This window comes from Protopterus annectens, chromosome 8.part0 (genome assembly GCF_019279795.1).
Source record: "Protopterus annectens isolate FY-2018-M chromosome 8.part0, PAN1.0, whole genome shotgun sequence".
NCBI lineage: Eukaryota > Metazoa > Chordata > Ceratodontiformes > Protopteridae > Protopterus > Protopterus annectens.
The window spans coordinates 1,361,306,232-1,361,321,644 of NC_056741.1; the positions used below are offsets into that span (position 1 = coordinate 1,361,306,232).

Here is a 15,413-nt window from a genome sequence, read left to right on the forward strand (position 1 = left end):
GATCACCACATGGAGCCAACAGTTTTAAAAATAGATTCAGTGCAACTAGATGTAGTAGTTCAAGAAAACAAGACACAAGTACTGTTTCAGTAAAATTGCTATGCCCAGCAATTTGGTCTTGCATACCAAGAAAAACACAGTCATGAGGTACAAGAATTTGTAAGCAGAAATGAAAGCAATGTAGAAGAAAGGTAACCACACAATTGCAGTAGTAGGTGCAAAGAGAATTAATAAATAGCAACTAAAGGTATACTTGCCACTACTTATCTTCTCCCCACACTTCTTTATTATGGCACTCCTATCCTTACTAACCTTGATGCATCACAAAAATGAAAACTTGAACAATGCTGTAACAAAATGTTAAATTTGTAGCAAATACCCCTTTTAGAACCCACCACTGTATATCACTAGAACGCCTAAATTGGTTAGAACTACACCATCAGTTAACATATGTAGCTTCTTACTACCTATGAAATTATCCAGAATCGATCTGCTTCTCCAGCACTAAATAACATTCTACACACCAATGTTCCCAGTCAGTCATTCTGATCCAGTGACCAAACTCCTGTCTGTCCACAAAACTATCAAATCTTTTGGGCATTGTCTGCACTCGTACTATCTTGCTGAAGCCTAGTACTACTTATCTGTATCCATCAGGTCATTACTCTCCCTTCCCATCTTTCAAAACCATTCTGATAGACTTCCTAGCCAAAAGCTGTTAGACTTCCTAGCCAAAAGCTGTTCAACACCAGGATAAACTATGTCCCTAAATGTGAACAAATACCTGTTCATACCTTACAGCTCCTTATTCTCCCTTCTTCACTCACTTCCTAACATTTATCATTTTCTCTCCCCTTCTTGACTCACTTCCTAACGTTTATCATTTTCTCTCCCCTGGCTTTCTCTCTAAGTATACCATAGGCCTGCTTTTTCTCTTGCAAACAGGAATTGCAGTACGAAGTATTATACTAACTTACCTTTAATTTCTTTATAAACTGGCTAAAATTTATCTTACTATATGACTTCTACCTGTTCTTAACCAATGTTTTCAAATTATGTCTAATTTGGTTGAAGTATTTAAACTGTAGTTGCTTTTTTTGTATCATTTTTAAAGACTGTAAAATGATTATTGTTAAAATGTTTTGTAACACTTTGGAGCTTTTCTCCCCAGGCCTCTGCTGAAAATGGACCCTGCCCATTTGGATATTCCCAGTAATCAGAGGTCAATAATAAAAAAAAAAAAAAAAAAAAAAAATTTACAGTTGTATTTATGTATGCTACTAGTACATGTAACCCTGTATAAACTGCAGAAAGTGGCAATCCTGTATTCATTGCAGAAGATTAGAGCACCTTTGGCTAACATCACAGACTGAAGTAATAATTGATTTTGTGAAGTTTAATTATACCCTGGCTTATGAATGGGGTGGTCATTACTGTCAAAGTATTATTAAAAAAAAAAAATAAGCATTTGGAGAAATTAAGCATGAGTATCAAAGTCATGGGATGAGTACAACAAATTCTGTGGTAGAAAGGTTGTCTTTGGAGGTTGTGGAACCTAAAGTTACAGATGTGTTAGGTGGTGGTGGTGGTGGTGGTTGTGTCTTTAGGCTTTTCCTGGATAGGGGTCACCACAGCGGAACTCCGGTCCGCTAATGATTGGCAGTACATTTTTACGTGCCGAGTTGCCAGCCCTGACGCACACCCTTCAACGAAGGTACGCCCATTCACGCATGTCTCCACACAGAAGACGCTCTAGCTGAGAATCGAACAGGACAACGTCTTACTGTGAGGTGACAGCGCTACTGCAGCACCACCACCGCAGTCAAAGTTGCAGATGTACTGCTTTGAATTTGTTTTAACCTGTTTGAAAATGTGTGCATCATGATGTTTGTTATAGTTTTAAATGTTACATAAAGGGTTATGTCCAGGAGGTGCACTTGGTTTTAAATGCAGTCATGTTTTGGATAGGGTATTAACTAAGTAAGGAACTCTCTGTATTTGTGTCATAACCTACCTTCTGCGCACAGTAAATGTTTGAAGAACATGCACATAAACATTCCGTCTTTACTACTGTTGTCCTGGACTGTGGCTGAAAAGCATCATTAGACCAGCTAAACATGATCTTTCCTGTCTAGGCAGTTTGAAGATGCAGCAACTGTCATTGGAAAATAGAAATACAGGAGAAAGGAGGGTGTGTTTCTCTAGTGTGGTATTTGTGGTCTCTACTTTTGGACCTCACATGAGCATGGTAGAAGGTTTACCTTCTTTAACTGATATGGCAGAGGTCTAACGTTTGAAGGGCAAGCTACCAGCTTGAAGGGCAGAATTGAGCTTTTTGCCAAGTTGAAAATCACATTCCTCTGCTTTAAAAATGGTTACTGTAAGTGACTTCAGGAAAGTCTCTGCCTGAGGTACAAAAATGGTCTTGGCAGAAAAGGGAAGAGGCACAGAGGACACCCCCCCCCCAAAAAAAAAAAGACTGTTCATGTCCAAGATAACCATTTAAAAAGTTATTGGTAATTGGGAACAGACTCTCAAAGTGTTACAACAGCAGGAATGTTCTCCTCCAGACTTGTGGGTTGTCTTTGCATGAAGGTTTCAAAACAAGAATATATCCAGTTGTAAAGGTGTATTGAGCCATAGTGCTCAAGTTGTAGGTGCACATAAGAAGCCGATGAGTGAGATAACTGGAGACTTGTCTTAGATACTTTATACCTAAACAGGTCTTGGGGGGGGGGGTATTCAGACTGTTGAATCTGATAGGAGGTCCACCCAGTATATATGACATGGCTTAGTGGTAAATCACTTTGGCTAGGGTGTGCAGGGTCCTGGGTTTGAGCCTTGCAGAGGCTGTTTATTTAATATCTGGCATGGCTAAGTGGTAAATCACTTTGTCTATGGTGTGCAGGTTCCTGGGTTTCAGCCTTGCAGAAGCTGTTTATTTGTGGGAGGATGACATAATGGTTAAGGTGTTTACCTTAAAGAGACAAGGTACAGGGTTTGATTCTCACATGGGGTAACTGGCTAGGCTTCAAATGGCCCAAAAGGGCAGCTAGCCTAGTACTAATCAATGAATATTAACAGCAAGACTAATGCTGAAGGTATTAGCACCGTTCACCAGTTAACTTCCCATGCTTGCATCTTTCCCCAATCCCATAATATGATGGTGCCAATTTTGCCCAAATTATATTTGATGTTCTTCATCTCGTATGGGGAGGATAGCCTCAGGCTGTGTGTTTTATCAATTTTGTTTCTGACAAAAATCAATGGATAGTCAGGTCATCTCTGTGTAAACCCCTTCAGTTTGCCTGTGCCAGAGTACAGACTGTAACTAAAAAAGAATGGACAAAACTATTTACTCTTAGAAAATTCTAAATGGTCTACTTATGACCGCCTAAAACATTGATCTAAAGAAAAACTGTTAGTCCCAATAATGTCTAGTGAAGGATTATACCGGAAAAGTCTTCTTCCTCTTCTCTTCGTCAGGGGTAGACCCATTTGATGTCACAGTATGCAAGGGGTTCTTCTGATTCACATTGACTAGGATAAAGATTAGAAACATAAATGTAAGGGAGACAGATCTATATCTTCAGGGACTGTTCACCAACACTGGTTTAAAAAAATAGAATGGAGGAGTCCACTTTTTCTTCTGTTGCTTCTATTCTGATATTTTAAAGCTTTCAGTCAGTTGTGGATGCTTCTTCAGGTAGAGTTATGAGGACAAAGTATTGTGTTTATCTGAGGCTGAATTTGGGAGATCTATTCCCTTTAGACTATCTACAAGTAATTTTGTTTCTTCTGTAGTCACTCTATTGCAGTAGAGTTGTATTACAAGAAGATGTTGAGGGCTTTTCTTAATTTGCAGCAGAAAATTGGTCTCATCTCTTCACTGTTTTGTACCAGGGAAGATTGGGACACTTCTTCCCAGCCCTCATTCTGAGCTGTTTTCTTTTCCAGGTTTTCACTGGCCACTGCCATCCATGCTGGTACGGAGGAGACCATTCAACAACCTGTGACTGTTGACTTTTACAGAAATGTTGACAGTGGCTGTGATGTCAATTCTGGGACCACAGCTATTCATTCTGATGCTTTCTGTGTTTACTGTGCTGTCAATTTTTATGGCTTTGGCTGCGGCCCAGGATAAAGCATCGGGATGAATGGCTTACTGACCCAAATACCTCTCCTCAAAAGATCTTGCAGGAGGCGTTTTGGTTCCCTTGCTGACAAGATGGCTGTTCTTTGCATCAGGGAAGCACAAAAGGAAACTGATATTGTGACACTTTTATTCTGTTGAGGCCAGACAGGATCTTTTAGCCTCCCAAGAATTGGAATTGAATGGCTCAGACTCTTGGGATTGATTCTGTATTTATTGCAGAGGCCTTTATAAAGGTTTCTTCTCTGCAGAACCCTGCTGTTCACCTCACCTCTCCTGATTGCCTGGGGCAGTGGACAGATTTAGAAAGTGGGTTTATGATTCTTCTATATTTACCATAAGAGAGCTAGACTACTTATGACATATAGAACATTTCCAGCAAGAGCTTGCTGATGAGATGTCCACATCACTGGAGAAGTGCCATATGATTATCTAAAAATCAAATTGGTTTCGCAAGTAGCAGTGGTGTCCTCTTTATCTGATCTCACCATGCATTTTGCTGTATATTCATTGATTTGTTGGGAGCTGAGGCAACCGATGTCTGCCATCTTGCTTTGCTGCACCTGGCTGACTTTACTGGAGGTTCTAAGGCATCATTGGTAGTCACCCCCCACACCCTTTCTGTAGTTCAACCCTGTTTGAACTAAAAGTTAAAAACTGGAATATCTTGAAAGAGAACAGAAAGCCCTCAGTCATTTGACTCTGAACGGCTGGCTAATCTCTACAGCCTTGCTTGACTGTTCCAAACTAGTAGCAGTTGGGACAGACTGATCATCATACAGGATAGAGGGATTCAGATGCAAATATCTGTAAGTTATGTCAGTACATCTTACCTACACCACATGGTCTCCTGTTGCCTAAAGTTCCACCCCATAAGAAGTGTGTGACAGGAAAGGAGGATTTTAAACAACTTCAGCAACAAAGCCATCCAAAAGGACCAACCAGACCAGATAGGTTTTGATTTACTATTAATGTTTTTAGTTCCATGGAAAACAAATGACCAGAGACTAATACCAGATTTAAGCAGTTCATTTAATTTGTTCCCAGCATAAAGTTCCATACAGTATAGCTGGGCCTTTTCTGCCTGTCAGAAGATGACTGGTTATGCTGTTTGGACCTCCTGAAAGTGAATCGTCACATCAAGATCACAAGGGAATCTAGGAGTTTTGTGCACTTCTGGATAGAAGTCACTCATCAGTTTCAGGCTGTTCCACTTGGTCTCACCTCCACCCCCAGGATGTTCACCAGGTCCACATCTATAGTTGCAGTGAGTCAGAGTTTGCAAGGTGTCCAGGTATTTCCTTACCTGGATGACTAGATGCTGTTACTCGAGACAAGTTTGTGGCAGTACATGAGACTTTAATTTCCATGAATTGGAATGGGTAAAGGAAAGTGAACACTGTTTAGTCTAGAAGGATCTGTCGTAGATTCTTACTTTTATTGGATGCTCCTTGAACACTGCTGCAAGGCAAGTCTTCTTGACAGGATTTCTCCATTACAGTCTGCAGCGTCTCCGTTCAGACATTTTATAACCGTGCTTTGTCTCAAGCAGCAGTATTCTTGGATGCATGCACCAGGTTCCACGAGGATCCTGCAGTAGACCTGAAAGGTTTAGTATTAGCAGTTGACAGATCCATTGTCTTTTCATGCAAAGCACACCTGTAATGGTGGCACCATACTCCAGTGTTGTTCAAAGCAGTCCATTTTCACTTCACCACTACTGTAATGGATGCCATTTAGAAATGACATTTCTTCCTTTTTTAATTTATCCAGGTCTTTTGTGTTTCTAATAGCATAATGAGAATGGATGCCATTTAGAAATGACATTTCTTCCTTTTTTAATTTATCCAGGTCTTTTGTGTTTCTAATAGCATGATGAGAATAGACCCCATTCCTAAGTCAAAGTATGATTAAAGTTCATGAAATTAGTTCTGTTTCAGTCTTTGATATTAGCTAGAAGTGCTGTTTGCAGCACCTGCAATGTGCCCAGTAATGACACCTACAATTCATATGGAGTTACATGTATCTGTAACATATATCCAAGTACAATTGTAAATTCTTCTATATAAGATCCATTACTGCTACTGCTATTGGAACTGTCTGGGTATCCTTCTTCCAAATTACCATCATTTCTGCCTGCAAATCCTGGTATTTTATGACTTTCTCTCTCTCTCTGTAAGTAAGACACTGTAGTCACTGGATATAGCAATTTGAATGATCAGTGCTACTTTTGTCTTCTTTTCATGGACTACTATATATGGTTTTCTCACATCTGTTTTTTGAACTGCTGGTAATGGGTGATCCCATATGATATAAACTTCATAATTTTCTATAATGCTTTGTGGCTCATGTTTCCAGTGTTTTTCAGCAACTTCTCTATTATAATGTTTGCACAAACCCCCATTGCAAAGTCCTGCTACATTGTTATGCCAGTCCTTCTACCATTAGTGTATAACAACCAGCAACAAGATGTGCAACTGTTTCCAATTCTGTTATACAAAACCTACATTTGTCTGTTTCTCCCACATGTTCAGTGGACTTTGTAAACCAACACTGTAGTCCATAATCTCTGGTTGCCAATATTAACCTTTCGTTTTTCGGTTTAAATTCACCTCATGCATTCGATCATGATCAACATGAGGTTATTCCAAGAGTTTTCTATACTTGCAATTATTTTTATGTATTTTCCACATTTCTTGCCTTCTCATCTGATCCTTCACCTTATATTCTTTCTTTTGTTTTTTTGGCAAACTCATTTGCTGCCTGACTTTTATCAACTTCTGGTTTGATTTCAATTCCTTCTTACACCAATATGCTTCTGCTAGATTAGAAGCAGGGAAGTCGTATTAGTTATTCTGGTCATGTCTTAAAACTTATACTATGTTTAGGTATTCTGATGTCAGCAGATACGCATGCAGTCCTGTGATTGCAGAGCTATACACGTAATCAGTTTCAAGGAGGCCCATACCTCCTTCAGAATGGGGAATTTATAGTCTTGGTATAGACTCATTTTTATAAGTCATTAGATGAGCATGAAAAATCATTCTTGTTTTACTGTCCAGGTGATCCAACACCTTTTGGGGCCAGTCAGTCACTCCAAAACTAGGTTAGAACAGGCAGAGTAAATTGGTTTATAGCTTGGACTTTGTTCCTAGATGTCAGTGCTCTTTTTAGTATTAATTTTAGTGTGGGATAGTGTCAAATGATTCTCTGTAGTCTATCCATGCCATACTTAGATTATTCCCTTTTTTACAGTTCTCCTTTATGACTTTAACAACAAATTGTCTTTTTTGTTGCATATTACTTTCTTTATTACCTTTTGTTCTATTGCCATAATTGAATGTTCTTCTAAATTACTTTAAACACTGTCTGCATCCATTCCACTGTATAGTTTATATGTCGTCAGAAGGCAAGTTATTGGCCTATAGTTTTTAGGCGAGCTTGCAGGTTCGCTCTTAAGTAGGAGTATTGTTTTTCCTGTTGTTATCCAAGTTGGTGTCTCTTTAGGGTATGCATATAAATAAATTCTTATTCATGGCTAAATCTTCATGTAAAGATGTTAATACTTTTAGCCAGAAGTTGGGTACTGCATCTGGGCCTGGGGTCTTCCAATTAGGAGCTTTTCTTAACTTTCTTCCAGATTTCTTCATCCCATTTCCTATGTCTTATTCTTTCTTTTACTTCTATCCATTTAGCATCTTTATGTTTCACAGGATTTTCGTAGATATTTCTCCAAAATGTATCTATTTTTTTCTTTTTTTGGTGGTGTTTCAGTTCCTTTTACCTTGTCTCCCAATTCTCTATAAAACTTTTTTGGGTCATCGATAAATTGCTTATTTTGTACTTTTTCCATTATACTTATCTGCATATCTTCTAAGTTTTTCTGCCTGTGCTGATAATTTTAACTTATTATTTCCGATGGTGCATAATGGATCCTGATCTGTTCTTCTACTGCTTTTTGCTTTTATCACGTCTATCTTTCTAAGTGTTTTTGTTGATCTGTTCCGTCATTTATACTCTTCTAACAGTGACATTTCATGCTTAATCTCTTTATAGTTTTCTCTATTTGATACTTACTTGGTGGCATTTGATTTCTCCCCTTCCTTTCCCTCACTGCTGTGTTTTTGTGGTAAGACTTTATCTGTTATTAATTTAGCTGCACAGTGATGTATCCTGTTTACTTTTGTTACATTGCATGAATCTCTCTATAAAAATTCTTAATTACTGTGTTCATTTGTTTTATCAAACTTTTCACTTTTTTGGTTTTATTGATTTTCTGTAGTCTATTTCTTTCATTGATCTCAATGTGTCCATCTCTATTAAATCAACCAACTCTTCTCTTAGATTGTTTTCTTCTAAACTGAGGACACATTCTTTGTTCTCCATTTTTGCCCTATACTGAGGAAGTTATGTTACGGCAGACTGACTATTCACATTTGGCTATCTGCATGGGGAGGAGGACCTTCTTCCTCATTCTGCAGGCCTTTCAAGACTGCTTTTCCCACACTACATTTGCCATCGACACCATAAACATGAATGTGGTATGGTACATAAATGAGCAACTAGGAATTCATGTTCTTCCTCTTATGTCAAGAATGAATGATGGTATGAGAATAGGTGTGGACACCTAATTGTCCTCTAACAGCCAGTTGTATTCCTGAGGGGGCAAATTCTCCATTGGACAAACATGGTCCCATGGATGCTGTTATGCAGAAATGTCCCCAAGGATTTCTTTTACATTTTTACCCAGTTAGTGAACTGCAGCCATTGTGTGAGACTACTTTACCTTGTTTTTCACAGGAAATAACGTCATTGTAACAAAATCCTTCCTTTGTGCCTCAGCCATAGAAACAAACTTGAATGATTCCATTTAACTTGCCTGTTTCCGTAACTCTTCCAGCATAGAGGAGTACTTGATTTACGCCATGGATGTACACATGCAGCTTAGATTCTATGTTAACAGAGTGAAAGTGTTCAGAAAAGACTCTGTTATACCACCCCCCCCCCCAAGTTTCATTTGTTCAGGTGGTTTTCTGATTGTATTCAATTTTGCTACAAAAAATGTCTGTTGTGCCTACTCCACATTTGTCCAGGGCCATGGCTACCTCTTGGGGCTTTTTCAATACTGCTTCCTTAGATGATAAGTTGTATAGCTGCTACATGGGTTTGAGGACAAGCTTGTGACTCCATCTTAGTGTTTAACAAGTGTGGCCCTCCTCTCTATCATTAATATAATGATAGAGCTGAATGAGCTGGTCCATCTTTGTTAGCATAGCTGTTCCCCTTCCTCTGGCATTTGATAAACATTGTCTTTTGAGATTAAGCCTTAGATGTTATTGATTGCCGTTATTTAATTGATGTGCTTCTCTTTTGAGTGGTGCACATGAAGTGTGGACAGAAAGTTGTATCATAGATGGTGGTGGGTAAGGGGAGGATATATAACCTGGGAAAGTTTCAGATGCCAAGCTAACTGCCTGCAGTTTCAGTCCTATTGTTTAACAAGGTCGGAGTGACTTGTCCAAATCTGTCGTTATCTACATAACTTTTATTTCACTGGTAAATGAATTGTACTGAAAACAATTCCTTGTGTATGTTATCACTGCATCTTATGATTTTATTTTTTAGAAGACTGGCACTTTGTAATATTTTCTTCCTGTTGTTTTTACTGTTAGGTAGAGGCAGCTTTTAAAATGATGAAGGAACCCCAGGCTGTAAAGTATGATTACATCGAGCATGAGAAGAATTTCTGGTGCTACTGTTGTGGGTGTGAAGTTCGCAAGCACATGAGTAGTGAGAATATTACCGTGCTTTATGGTGCTCTGCTTGAACACCTGGCAAGGTAACCTCTTCTGTCTTTCTCCAGATTTAACATTGATGGTCCTTATAGTGTGATACAGATATATGGGATGAAACCCTCAGCTCTAGTAGTTCACCAGCTGCATTTTGTTCATGTTTCGTAAAGTGATTTAAGCTACATTTAGTATGACTCATGTTTATGATTAATTAAATGGTATAAGGAAGTTTAAGTTAGTGTGTTATTCACATTGGTGACAGTTTAGACAACACTGAGTAATGCTTTGGAGATGAAGACACACTGTCATATGCAACTGGGTATATGTTTGGTCAGTAAGTGGAGCCTTGCATGATGTGTATTTAATGCACCATACCCTTAAACTTTGTCAAGTTGTTGAACATTGCTTCCTTGTTTGGGTGTTCAGATCTGAATTTTTAACTAATAATTTTACTGCAATATATTTTGCCAAAGAAACATGCAGGTTATTCAGTTTGTACCCCTTTTTTGTGTTGGAAACCAAATTTAACCGGCTGACTCTTAATGGACCTGAATGCATGACTGACTGTGATGCAGACTTGCTTAAATCAGAAGATCAGAAGCTGGAGGAGCCAGCCAGGAAGGTATGAGAGTAGATGGATGAGATCACCTCACCCCAGGCTTTGCACTGCATCCCAGTGCACATGGACTCGGGATACAAGCCTACTCAAAGACCACTTACACTTCAGCAAAGATAATGTGTGAGGAAGCTCATACTTGCAACAGCTTGGAGTAATCAGGTAACACACAGTGCCTGTCGCTTAGTAGATGTGCATTTATGAGCATCAGAACTTAACTTAGTGGGAGTTTGTCTCCAGTTCCTTTCTCTGACATCTTCCAGTGCCAGGACTGAGGATGAATGAATGGGCTACTTCAGGATATTGTTTGATTATGGCAGGTATAAAAGTGAGACTAAAACAGTTCATATACATAATTACATCAGTCTATCTTGGATGGCATTAGGCGGGTAACCAGGGACGGAGAGATAGGCTGTCATAGTTTGAATTTTTGAGTATTTAATATTAAAGAAACTTAATCCTTTACTGCTGACCATTTTCCAGAATGCGATTCTTTTTAATGCTTTTTCTCAGCAAAATGGGTTGATAAATTCTAATGAAAATTCCATGGAATAATTCTGGGGCTCTCAACTGCAAGGTTTCCATAGACTGGGTTGTAAATCCAAAGGTAGTAGAACAGCTACATCTTAAATTTTAGTACTTGTTTTAATAATTTATGTCCCATAGAATTTGATTGAAAAATATTTATACAGAACTATATACTATTTTTAGTTTTGCTGTTGTAGCTATAATGATCTAAGCTATTTTTAGTGTCTGGTGTGCTCTGTATAATGGCTCAATGCACATTTCCCGTGCACAAGGTACAAGGTTCGATCCTGACCTCCAACCAATGCATGTTTGGAGTTTGCACATTCTCCCTGTGTCTCCGTGGGGTTTTTCTTATGTCTGAAAAACATGCCGAGTCTTTCCATCTCAAATTGACCAGTGAATGAAGTTGTGGGCAGCAGCACAGACTCTACATGGTGCCCTATAGGGGGAAGAGTTTTACAGACCAACCACTTTGGGCATCTACTGTGGTGCACAGTATCCTCAAGATAGGAGAACATGGATCGCACACTGCGTGCCGTGGCAGGGGCTAAGCCACTCAGTGTAAAAAGTATAACTGTAGGTGATTTGGTCATGTTGACTAATGTCACCAAAATGGACATGGGTAGTTACCACTGATAAGTGGATGTGTGACCAATGCCAGGGACCCTTGCTAACAGTGGGAGGGGTATATGTGTCCCTGTTGGCTAGTGTGTGCCTGCCATAAAGTCCAGCAGCCCTGTGCCAATAAGCTACTGGCTAGCCAGTGTCTAGTTGCCCAGCCTGGGTTACCTGGGGTAGCTCTGTCGAGTGAAAGCTTGATGTAAAACCAGCCAACCTGCCAAACATGAACTGAGAATTGCTATGCTTAATGTAGGTTCACTGACAGGATGCAGCTTGAAAGTGGATGACATGATGATATGGAGGAGGCTGGACATCCTATGTATCCAAGGGACGAGATGGAAGGGCAGTGCAAGGCACTTGGCTTGGGATCCAGACTCTACTACTCAGGAGGGGCACAGGCTAGAAATGGTGTGTAATTGTCTTGAGAGAGAGGTTTCAGAAGGCAATGAGGGATATCATCAAAAATCATGGCAATCAGACTCCAGTGGTATGACAGGGCAGTATTCATAATCTCAGCCTATGCCCCACAGCAGGGTTGTGATAGTGAGGAAAAGCGTGCATTCAGAGAGCAGTTGCAGGACCTGCTAGATAAAGCAGGACAACATGAATTGATGTTGATAATGGATGACTTGAATGCACATATCGGGACAGACGGTACAGGATTTGAGGACTGCCTGGGTCCACATGGGTGGGGCAACAAGAGTAAAGAGAAGCCATTCTAGACTTCTGTCTGACAAATGGCTTGATAGTAGCCAACACATGGTTCAGAAAGAGAGGCAGTCACAAGATCACATACAAAAGTAGCAAACCATGCAACTCTGGTAGACTTCCTCCTAGTAAGGAAAAGGCACTGGGGTAGAATCCATGAATGCAAAGTCATCCCCAGTGAAACAGTTGGCCCACAGCATAAACCACTAGTTGCCACGATCAGCTGCAAGCAGTAGTCAGAGAAGGCTCTAAGGTCAACAGAGACCAGGCTGAAGACCTGGAAGTTGACTGGAGAGAAATTACAACAGTTCAAGGAATTACTCAGGGCTGTAGCATCCCAAGAAGAGGAGGAAATAGGTGGAGCTAAAGAAGAATGGCAGCGCCTAAAAGCAGCATGTGTTAGGAGTACAGAAAAGATATGTGGCCAAGCCAGGTATGGAAATAAGGTATATAAGGAAAGCTGGTGGTGGAATGCAGAAGTCCAGAATGTCATCAAATGAAAGGAGGAGTCCAGGAAGAAGTGGGAGGTAGAAAAGACTGACCAGGCTAGGAAGAACTTCTGGTTGGTAACAAAGAAGCTAAGAAAGAAGTTGCAGTAGCAAAGAATTGGGCATCAGAGGCACTCTACCAACTTCTGGAAAGTGACTGAGTAAGTGGCACAAAGAAAACTATATCAGGTTGCAAGGCAAAGACAGAAAGATAAAGAAGATAGTCAGACACCCTTCATAAGAGATGGCAGCAACAACCTGCTCACCAGTCCACAGGACATCAAAGGCAGATGGAAGGAGTATTTCCAGCAGCTTTTAAATGAAGAAAACCCCACAGAAGCTGTACTGCCCAAGAAACAGCCTACAATGAGAGAAGAAGAGGAGCTCAACTTAGAAGAAGTAAGAACAGCACTAAGGAAAATGAAGTCCAGGAAAGTGCAGACTCAGATGAGGTCACAGCAGATATGATAAAGATGTTAGGTGAGATAGGAGAGAAATGGCTCCTGAGGGTACTAATAGCAGTGTGGAGAGGAAGGCGTATCTCAGATGACTGGAGAATAAGCATACTCGTGCCTGTGTACAAGAACAAAGGGGACACCTCAGCTGGGGCCAGTACAGAGGCATCAAACTCCTATCACATTGCATGAAATTTTTGGAGAGGGTGATTGATAAACGGATACGTGGAGTAGTAGAATGTAAGATGGGAGGTGAGCAGTTCGGATTCAGCTCAGGATGCAGCACAATTGACCCGATGTTTGCAGTGAGACAGATACTTGAGAAGAAGCTGAAGATGAGGAGAGAGTCCAACTGGTCATTCCTCCAGTTGGAGAAAGCATATGACAAGGACCCACGAAAGCTGATCTGGGCAGTACGGAGGTGGTTTGAAGTCCCAGAAACACTAATAGAATTAGTGAAGGTTATGTACAAGGACCCAAAGACTCAAGTACGAACAGTGTTTGGCCTCACAGAGAGGTTCCCAGTGGGAGTGGGTGTACACCAGGGTTCAGCTGTGAGCCCAGTGCTGTTCTTACTGGTGATGGACTGCATTAGCAAACAGGTCAGATCAACAAAGTTGCTGTATGCAGATGATGTGGCATTACAGGCAGACTGCGAGCTAGAACTTCAGCAAAGGATGGGAGAATGAAATACAAAACTGAAGGCACATGGGATGAAACTAAGCACAGATAAGATGGTAGTATTGGCAGCAAAGTGGGGAAATCAGAAGAAGCTGAGAATAGAGAGAGAAGGGAAGATAGTGGAACAGGTAAACAGCTTCAAGTATCTGGGAGGGGTGGTTGAGGAGAAGGGAAATCTAAATGAAGAGGTCAAAGCTAGAATCAGAGGGGCTGTAGCCAACTGGCATAGTGTGTCAGGTGTAGTCTATGACAGAAAAATGCCAAAGAAGCTGAAAAGTAAGGTGTACAAGACAGTGGTGTAATTAGTACTACTGTATGGTACAGAAACCTGGTCAGTAAAGGCAGAACAGTTGAAGCTAGAGGTGATGGAAATGAAGTGCCTGAGAAGGGTAGCAGGATGCGTGCTCTGGGACAGACTAAGAAATGAGGACATAAGAGCAGAAGCCAAAGTAGCTTCAATTGCAGAAAAGATCAAAGAGAACAGATTATGGTGGTTTGGACACATGCAGGAAAGGAGAAGACAGTCTGGTGGTGAAGATTTTGCACAGTCTGAGAGAAGGTAAGAGGAAACGAAGACATCCAGCAAAGAGGTGGAGGGATTGTGTGAAAGAAGATCTGTGACAGTCTGGCATGAGTGCTGAAGAAGGCAGTAGTGTGGCACTGAATCGAGAGAGTTGGCGACAGTTAACAAGATACCCTGACCCCATGTAGAAAAAAATGGGAAAAGGGGAGGCTGATGAGCTGTATAATGGCTCCATTACCAGCACCCAGTTGGATCTTTTTCCTTCTGAGGGGCAAGAGCCAGGCCCATTGAATTATCCAGGCATATGTCCCATTAATTCTCTGGCCGGGGCTAAAGATCATCTCATCCCCTTGGATGTGAAAGTTGAGTGTATGTGATAGGACAGCCCACATTATGAGCATGCTATCCCAAACTCCCCTCTCCAAAAGCTGTTCCAAGCTCGGCCACTGCTGCCTTTCAGAAGGTGCATGCCTGCTCCACATATCTGGCCAAGCAGCATATGGCTTGCAGCATAGGCTTGATGAGTTCTTTGCTGCAGGTGATTTCCCACATTCTAGTAGGTCATCAACCCCCCCCCCCCCTTGGATGATCAGGCCTCTTTTGGCAGCTTACTTTCTTCATACCATTCCCATACCCCTGGACCTACTCTATTCAAACATGGGTCACCTGGGTTGTCTTATTTAGCCCTGTAAGGCTTAGTCTAAGCTTTTGATAACTTTTATATTTGTCATACTAAACAAATTTGATAGCTACATTTTGGTTCTAAACTGAATGCTTTGGAAATGTTGCGTTGTGTGGCTGCTTGATAGCCATTTTGACCCGGATTTAACCCTGCCTATCTACTTACA

The 15,413-nt window shown here is 40.7% G+C and overlaps 1 protein-coding gene across 2 annotated transcripts in view; it reads left to right on the forward strand.

The window, feature by feature from the left end:
- Positions 1-15,413, forward strand: part of CENATAC (centrosomal AT-AC splicing factor) — a 484,230-nt gene that overhangs the window by 61,349 nt on the left and 407,468 nt on the right. For both annotated transcript variants that reach the window (XM_044080937.1, XM_044080938.1), the window contains exon 2: positions 9,826-9,992. In XM_044080937.1, the coding sequence (XP_043936872.1) occupies positions 9,826-9,992 (167 nt within the window). The remainder of the gene's footprint in view (positions 1-9,825; positions 9,993-15,413) is intronic.